Raw genomic sequence first — 9,761 nt, 5'->3', positions numbered from 1 at the left:
AAATAAATTTAGGACAAACTGAAGAATGTATTTGAAGGAGATGAGAAGATAAGGCAAGCTAAAATTACAAATCTAAAGCACAAGTTTGAGAATGTGAGAATGTTTGGTGATGAAAATATTGAAGACTACATTCATTGAGTGAATGAAATAGTAAATTCTCTTATAAGTGTTGGTAGATCAGTAGAATAAAGTGAAGTTGTAAGGAAGATAATGACAACATTACCTAAAAGATGTAAATTGAAGAAGTATTCTATTGAGGAAAGTCGTGATATTAATAAATACACTGTGAAGTAGCTTCTTGGGTCAATTGTTGCCTTTGAGATTGCAAAATTAGATGACATCAAGAAGGAAAGGAAGGAATCAACATTCAAAGCCACAAAGAATCCTAAAGATGAACCAAAAGAAAATGAAGACTTGAATGAGATTAAAGAAAAAATTGTAAGAAGATTGAGGAGAGGAACTTGCAAATATAGAGGTAAGTTACCCCTAAAATGTTTCAATTGTGAAAGGATATGACATTATTCTTCTAGATGTATGTATAAGGAAGATTATGGTGGAAGACCTAATGATGATAACAAATGAAAGGAAAACTAGAGAGGGATCAACAAAGATATTAGAAGAGATTTTCTATTCAACAAAGGTTGCCTACTCATTTGAAGAAGAGGACACAAATGAATAATAGTTGTTCATGACTTTAAAAGAAAAGAATTATGGGTAGTCCAAAAATTCAAAAGACAAATATACTCTACATGCTAAAGTGGGACCAACAACATCGATCATTGATTTTGGGTATTCAAATAATATGACTAGTGATATAGACAAGTCTATTAAGCTTGAAAAATATGATGGTGGATCGATCAAGTTGGCAAGAGAGGAAGCTGCACCAATTTGCAAAAGTGAAGCATCTCTATTGATAGTAAGCACAAAAATGATGATGTTTAGTACTCTAGTAATGGTTTGAGAGATAATCTATTAAGTGTAATTCAAATGTGTAGCAAATGGTATAAGGTCATATTTCATGGGACCAGATGTGAAATTAGAAAAAAGGATGTTCTAAAAGATTGGTTGCAAAGGGTGCTAGAATTAATGGTAATATTTAATGTAAAGGATAATAATGGAGGTAATTGTAAAAATTACTAGCACAATTCTATAATTAGAATGAGGACATGTAGCTATGACTGTGACTACTCCTACTATTGTAATAAAGATGAATATCTTAGAAGATAAAAGTTGGGCAAAGATGGTAGAAGAAGAGCTGAATTAGATAGAGGAAAGTACGACAATGGAACTAATGCCTAACTCCATTGACAAGAGTTTGGCAGAAGACAACCAAAATGAAGTTGAGAAAGAAAAGGTCATGAATGAAGCAAGAAATCCTAGTAAAAATATTTTTCCTTAGATTCATAATAGAGATGTGTCCAGGAGGTCTCATACTCAAAAGAAGGTACTCATCAACCTTCAATTGTAACCATTTTTCATGCGATATGATTGGACATAGAGATAGTGAATGCATAAATTAAATTAGATCTCAACTATTTAATGGTCAATTTTACATTTGTAAAAAAGTCAGTCATAAGGCTAATAAGTGCAGAAGTGGAATAATGAGGAATTCAAATAGTAGAAATGTTTATACTTTCAATGGATGTTTTTATACTTGTAACAAACTGGGTCATAAAACTATTGAGTGTAGGGGAGTTATCAAAAGAAGTGGAAGAAGCATCATAAGAGGTAGGAATGTTAGAACTAAAAGAAGTGCTTATTAGTTCAAAGTCAAGTGTATGTTACAACTATAATAGACTTGGACACATTGCCAAATTTTGTAGAGAAAGACATGAGAAGAATGGTCTGGTAAAGAAGATTGATATCAATATAGAAAAGGAGAAGATGCAAAAGATGTGGGTGAAGGAATTATAATAAGTGGTGGAAAAAAATGTGAGGATGGATCCACACCCTCTGGTGGTGCTAATTCTTCTTCTGGTAATTAGACAGTATGAATTGTCTAAGGGGGAGAGAAAAATGAAAATCTTATGACCCCTCTTGTAGTTTGATGTTGAAGATGCTTTCAACAAGGCAAAAATTCTTATTTTTCCCTTCTCATTTGTGAAGTTCTAGAAGTATACAGAGAACTGTTCATACATATAGATGGATAAATTATTTAAGTTCCTAGATGTTGTTGGGTTGGATATAGTCTAGAAGTCAATATAGGCATGATAGAGGAAAAAATGACTAAAGATAATGTTTAGAAAATTTGATGATAGAAAGGGAAGGTGCATTTGTCCACGGGAGGCCATCCAGCTCCACTTTCTTTTTCTTTTTCTGGATTGGTGTTGTTTCTACTCTCAGGGGAGCATAAGAGGATGAGATCTTTTAGGTATCCCTATTAGGGGGAGTAGTACTATCTCTTGCTACATTTAATGTCTTTTACTTATTAGGAGAAAGAGTTTCAATCATAGGAAGAAATATTCAGAGTTGTGCTTGTTGCCTTTGATGTCAAAGGGGGAGAGATATAGTGGTACACATGTTGTAATCAATGACAAAGAGGGAGAATGTTTAAAACTTGAGTTGTTGTGCCTTGTTATCATTGATGCCAACCCTATATTGTGTTGTCATTGATGTCAAACTATCTTATATTGATATGGAAGTAATAATAGTATAGCATATGTTTCTATATGCAAGCAAGACTATTTATGGACATTGTTGAATGTTTTGGTATTGATGAAGATGTTGTGGTGTTTCTAAAATATTTGTATAGTGGAAGTTTCAATTTGTAGGAAACAATATTTAATGTATTCATGGAAGAATATTTTGTGTTCCTTGATTTGTGAAGATTATATGATATGGTTCTAAATATGATGTATATGCTCTATGTACATTGCACTATCTATTTTGTAGATACTCTATGGCCTAGTTGGTTGAGTTGATTACTATTATTTCTGATAGTAATGTTGTCTATCAAAATAGGTCTAGAAAAGGTTTGGTGGCTTCGAATATCAAGAGTCAGGTGTTGTAGTTTGGAGGATTATCTATGTAGTGTTCTAGTTTAGTTGTCAAGTGGCAATATGATGTCCTGAGTTCCAAGTGTTAGTTATTCTGGTCAACTATTATTCTGGTCTCCGGTTGACTGTGATGTTCTATTCTACTTGGATCATATTCTTTTGGTTTGCATGGCTAATTTTTTGGGTCTCACCATGGTAGGTGTAGACCCACATTGAGTTTTGTGCATTAGAGAATGGTTGGTGTGCTTCATTGTTCATCTACATGTTTCATTTGATGTTGACCTTGGAGGATGTGCTAGTAAATATTGTATTTTAATATTTTTGGGTCCTCGTACATCCTAGAGTGGACTACATTTTAGGTCTAGGTGGCTAAAAGGTATGATAAATTGGCGATGTGTGAAAGACTGATCACTTGACATAATGAATCAAGATCACTTTCGTGATTAGGAGATCTTGTTCATTCAAATCTTGCAAATCCACTCAAGTTGTTCATGTCTTGTTCATTCAAATCTTGCAAATCCTCTCAAGTTGTTCATGTGTTTGTTGTGCTTCATACTTTCATACTTGCATAACTTGTTATTGCTAAGATTATATGCTTGTGATTCACTCCCTCCCCCCCTCGACCCCATGTATATTTGGTGTTCATCCCTTCATCCCACCCACAGGGTTGCATTTTAGCATATTGTATATCTCCTGTTAAATTCATATCATTATTTTGCAATATCTATTTAGTTGTGAGGGTCAACTATCTAACTCCAACAATATGATCATGTTTTTGCTTTTTATTTACATCTTCAATATGACTATCTTGTTAGAATAATTTATTATCAAATGATTGTTTCAAAAGTACATGCAAGTATTAGCAAATAGATTTTCTTCCTTATCTATATGATGCTTGCCTTGATGATCTTCACTAGTGAAATGAAGATAAAATAATTGAAAATGAACATTGCTAGTGTTGAAATGCAAAAGTCTAGGAAGAGTGAACAATTGTAAAAATGAATATTTTGAATTTGAGTCAATTATAAGTGTATTGTGATTGAACGTGAACACTACAAGATTGAGACAAAAAGTTGTAAATCCCAAGATTGAATATAAATACATTAAAAAATAAAATTGATAAAAAATAAATATCTAAAAATAGATATAATAAGATTAAAATAATATTGAATGTATACAAACATATAAAAATATAAAAATAAGAATGAATAAAAATCAAAATATACTACTTATCACTATAGAATTATATTGTTTTATAAAAAAAAATTAATAGAGATTGACCTCGGTATACAAATTTCACCACCGACTACCCTAAGATCAATGTAAAATAAGCGATTTTATTTCCTTGGAATCATACTTCTTCCTTGAGCACAAAAACCTCATACAGCAAATCAATGCCCATGTACCAAGAAAAGTACTTACAACATTTTATACAATTTTACTTTATAGACAATTATAATCACCAAAGCAACTCGAAGATTGATAAGATCGTAGCAGACAAGGAAAAGAAGTCCTCACATGTGGGTTTCCCATATTCCAAATAGAAAACCATCAGATTTGTTGAATAAAGACAATTGCTGTTTGACTTTTAACTATAAAAAAACAACTACATAGCACACCCTGGCCACTGCGACCATATAATATAAGGAAAACATTTTTTCTAGAACAATATATTACAAATACAAAATTTGTTTTCTTTATTTCTGGCCTATATGCCTTTGCCACAATTGGGTCTAATATCATAGTGACACGTAGTAGATCAGAAAGAAATAGTTAACCTGCAACAGAAAAAAACATGAAGAATTAAATGAACATACATTTATTGTGAACTACTTGTGTATATATGAGATAAAACATATAAATTTGATAAGATTAGAGCAGAAGGTTTGTTTACTTGAACTGAATCGGGGAAGGTAAAAGAATCGTTAGCATGCTTCCATTAAATGTTAAAATTCCATGTTATCAAACACCCTACTGAATCCTTGCTTCATTTATGAATGCCTCATGGCTTTGCCACGAAGAATTAATAAATCAGCTTAGGTACGATCAATTGCATTGAAGAATATCATGAATAGAATGAGTTCTGTTCAGCGGATGATGAGAAGGTAAGAGCACACAATGCTTAAGAGTATTATAAACAGTCTTCTCAATGTTGTCAGCTGATCACAGGCTCCCTGCAAAAACAAATTCAAGCCACAGTACTTTAAGTACTTTCCTTATGAGAGCAGTAATATTGCTAGAGGATCATGGAGTGTGATTGGAAATATTGATGCAAAAATTCTTGTGAAAAATGTGATCCAAAATATTGATATAAAAATTCTATAACAATGATATGAATTGCGAAAACTTGATATCATTAACCAAAAAGATATGTCAATCTGACATATTACCTGGGCAGAGGAAGTGAAAGCAGAGAGGGCATTGCTAGCAGAAGAACGCCCAAGACCAACATAATAGGCAATAACACCATCGGGCTTATACAGACCATAGTTCCTCTCTGAAGTTGGACCTGGCTTAAGATCTTCATTAAACAGTGCAAATACATAAGCCTCAAGACTAGCAGTTGGTTTCATTGGTGTCCCCTGGTTCTGTGCCAGCCTGACTAACAGATTCCTGTTATAAGCTTGTGCATTCTGTATACTAGCCCCGATCTCCTCAGGATCTCCCTTAGAAGGCCACCCTGTCTCAGAAACCCTCACTTCCAAATTGCCATAGCCCAGTGCACTAAGAGCAGTATAACAGGCATCCACCTGAGCATATAACATGTTGTCGTAGTGCAAATTAGTAGCAGGATCATCCATGCCTTGGTTAGGCTTGAACAAGACATAGTCCAAAGAAATCTTCCCTGGGTTGTCCTTGTAGGCAAAGAAAGGATAGGCGTTGAGCCAAAATGGGGAACCAGTTAATGACAGCAATTCCAGGTGTGGTGTTATCAGACTAGTCAGTTCCTCCCTGAAAAATGAAGAATTTTGATCAGAGACTCCATGTTTCTGCAATCTATAGAGACAAAAGCTTCTAGATAAATTTGTTTTCAAGACAGCAGATGTTTATAGTTTTTATTAGAGCCATGATGGATACTCCTCTAATCTGTTCAAAGCTAGGTGTACCTTTCCTGTCCTCGTCAACTGTTATGGACATGCAGAGAAAAATGGTTTTGAGATAAAACCCTCTATGTTGTAGATTAGGATTAGTGACCTCATAGATACGTTTTGCTTATGCTTATGAACAACAATGTCCTTGAGAAATGTTTTTTGTTTACTTCGAAATTAAATATAAGATAAATATGAAACCATAAAGGAATCACTATTGGTGACCTATTCATGACAAAGTGTGACTCATTAATGAACCGCCCTTCTTGACCCATCATCACTATGAGTGATGCACAGACAGCTCTAACTATGTCCCATAGCCATCACTCATCATGTTGATAGAGAATAAAGTAGCACACAATGTCCATGGTTTTCATCTATCTTGTGAGCCCTTTTTACATACAGTTTTTCCTCACGAATATCAATGTTCATACAACAATATCAAAAGTACAGTCAGGCCCAATACATTTTGAAAGAGATTTTGGTTTAAAAAGTAGAACAAACTAAGTTTTGTCTCATTTAAATGGTTCATTTGAAATCACGTTGATAGGTGGGCTCTACTGAAAAAATTAGTAGGTTTGGATGAACCATTTAAACAAGTCAAACCGTAAAATGTGCTGTAACTCACAACACATCTCCAGACCATAAAAAAAGTTATTGTCTATGACATGAGAGAAGCTGTGAAAAATTAAGAAAAAATTAATCATACTTTACGATGCATCATGAGAAACTCAATGTTTTCAGTACTTGATTATTCATCATCATTCAAAAGTTTTTGGGTTTCACTAGAAAATTCCAAATGTATTTTATGACCCATCAAACAATGATCCAAAGGTTACAATTCTGAGAAACTTCATCACAGTTTCCACTTATAGAAAACTCAATTTTCCTAGAGCATTTGTAATGGGAGACCATAGCAAAATATGTAAGTAAAAGAATACCTGAAAGCACCAGCAGATGGTGGGTAACTGCTACCCAACACACCAATGGAATGGGCAGTGGAGACTTGGATAGAGGCGTCCAAGCCAAGGCTGACGAGGGCCGAATGGATGGCCGACATTGCTGGCACCAGATTAGCACTGAGCTGTGCATCAGTTCCTGTATAGATCTCGTTGCCCACAGAAATACCCACAATTTTGGTATCTGGTAAATAGGGAGTCAAGTTCTGATTCAGCCATGCCAGGGCCCCTTGAGTTGTAATCAGCCCTGCAACGTTTTCGTTCCCAATGCCCACCCACAGTGCTATATCTTTTTTAGCGAAAGCCTTCAGAATTTCTGGGTTTGAGTCATACAGTTTCACTTTTTTTATCTTGATTCCCTGCAACAACTGTGCCACTTTGCTTGGCGAAGGTATGTTGTCTGCTAGTTGTCCGTAGTTGATGCCTATTGTGCTGCTGCCCCCGATAGATAAACTCTCTGCCCAAAACAAATCAAAAAAATTACAAAAAAAGCACCCAAAATTTAGTAGGATGAACATTAATTCTCCAAATTTAGCATTAAAAACCAATTAAAGTTCATAAATTCCCGTGCAAGGCTCTTGTTTCGACTTTTGATAAAGATTTGCAGCAGAGAGAATATATTGGCTGATCAACATCACTCCACCGTACAATGATTATACAACAAAACGTAATCAAGCTGTGCCCGACAGTGAGTTTCATTGAAGCAAACCAGAAAAGAACAAAAGAAATATCAATCCAAAATTAACAGAGTTATTAGAAACAACTTCTCGAAGCCACTGAAACAGCGTCTGCAAACAAAAAAGAAACTTTCTAAATGAATCGATAAATTTTTCTTCTTCTAAATCTGAATAAGAGATTTTATTTCAATTGTCTTACTTATGAACTTACAAATTGGGTATGTGGGATAAATCAGAATCATGTTATTTTGCACTTACGGTTTAAACTGTGTAAGATACTTTTCATCAAGCATTTCAACATTTCGAATAATACTACCTTCAAAGCCTGCGTTATAATTCTACCCATTTGAGCACATCCATTATCCAGACTAGAAGCTAAGCGTTTTGCTCTAAATGGTTAAGAAAAGAATATGATAAAAAACATTGTTCGAAAAATACACCCATTCTCTAATTGTATCCATTGTTTACTTTGCAATCCTTCCAAGAAATAGAGACATCTGAAACCAAAGCGACACGAACAATGTTTCGGGCAACAGTTAAAGAAATCTTTTTGGGACAGCTGCTGTGCATTTTTCTAGAAAAGACTTGTGTGAAAAAAGACAAGCAATCTACGTTAAAAGCAAAATCGAACAACTCAATTTCTGGTCGGTTCTAAAGTAAATCAGTCTACAGAATGCTAAAAAGCATTGCCCAACTGGAACTCGAACTTATGACCTCCCGTATGGGCATGGTGAGCACAAACCTCAAAAATGTAAATTTACCACACACAGAGATCTTGCTTGGGTTTCAGGCGGTTTCCCGCTATCTTTCAAATGCGATTACACTTGAGTGTTTCATATTATTGCTCGTTTTTCATATGGTTTCCTTCCGTCTTCACAAGACAGCTGAAAAGAAAAAAAAAAATTGCATTTTGATCTTAAAATGCGAAACTGGAAGTTTCCAGCACCTTCTTGGATCCCCATGTCAATTCATTTACAAATGGCAGAAGTGTATGGAGTAAGTATAACATTAGAAACGAATCCTACAACATGGAGCCTGGGAAAACCAATAGAAAGAGCTCTGAGCTACTGAGAAAAGCAGAGCTTACCCGTTTTGGAACACAAGAGCAACAAAACACAGACGGCAAATAGGAGTCCCATTGCGCAGGTCCGAGATATCATTGTGGGAGTTTATGCAGTGAATAAATGCTTAAAGTAGGTGAATGGCAGCCTTGATAGCTGTGTACTGATTGTGATTACAATTGAATAATGATGGCGATGAATAAAGTTGGGGTGATGAAGAGAAGATATATATTGGAAGCATAAGAGTATTCCTTGGGTAGCTGGGTATGATATGGGATACTTTTCTTTACTTGGCTGCATCAAGGCTGCAGGAGGAAGAGGAGAGAGAGGAGGTAGCGCAATTAGCGACTTTTAGTTGTTCGTTCCGTCAATTCTGCTTTAGTTTGATGGCACCGACCCAGTTTCTGTGAAGGGTCCCTCTCTGTCTCTCTGACGTGTCCCACTTGAGCTATCGTTGGATATTCTTAAACGTGTTGGCAATCCACTTGCAGGTTCTCCACAGATATTTGGGTTTACAGCAACGTATCAGGGAAATGGGCGTTAAAATAACCAACTTACCGCGAGGAAGTCTCAGTAACTGAACTTTTTTCATGTGTGTGGGTCTCTCTCTAGTATCTTCATAAATGATTTTTTTCTCCCATCTTCTCTCGACCTCTATGGATATTTTAGCTCTCAGATACACTAGCACATTTATATTTTATATTTTAAAAAATCTCTGTTTAAAATTTTTATTTAAAATCTGTATTTTAAAAAATCTATGTAATTTGTATTTTAATTTTTTTTTATGTAGAATATGTAAGAAGATATCATTTTAAAGGTAAATTATATTTTGTGGATACATAGTCACTCGCATTTGTTTTATTTTTATGTGGTCATGATACAAATAAGGTTATTACTAGATTTTTTAAGGATTATGGGCATACATAATGATAATAAGATTTTTTCTTACTAATTGTAGAGTATATGCTATTTTGTGGAT

At 34.7% G+C, this 9,761-nt stretch overlaps 1 protein-coding gene across 1 annotated transcript; it reads right to left on the bottom strand.

The window, feature by feature from the left end:
* Positions 1 to 4,313: 4,313 nt before the first annotated feature.
* LOC131072941 (glucan endo-1,3-beta-glucosidase 11) lies at positions 4,314 to 9,138 on the bottom strand. The gene is made up of 5 exons (XM_058009246.2): positions 8,809 to 9,138; positions 7,027 to 7,501; positions 5,387 to 5,948; positions 4,891 to 5,170; positions 4,314 to 4,774 (listed from the first exon to the last, which is right to left on the bottom strand). The coding sequence occupies exons 1-4, from the start codon at positions 8,879 to 8,881 to the stop codon at positions 5,084 to 5,086; spliced, it is 1,197 nt and encodes a 398-aa protein (XP_057865229.1). The 5' UTR covers positions 8,882 to 9,138; the 3' UTR covers positions 4,314 to 4,774; positions 4,891 to 5,083.
* Between the last annotated feature and the right edge of the window lie 623 nt (positions 9,139 to 9,761).

Source organism: Cryptomeria japonica, chromosome 3, assembly GCF_030272615.1.
Source record: "Cryptomeria japonica chromosome 3, Sugi_1.0, whole genome shotgun sequence".
In the NCBI taxonomy this organism is placed as follows: Eukaryota; Viridiplantae; Streptophyta; class Pinopsida; order Cupressales; family Cupressaceae; genus Cryptomeria; species Cryptomeria japonica.
This window is presented reverse-complemented; position numbering and strand designations above follow the sequence as displayed.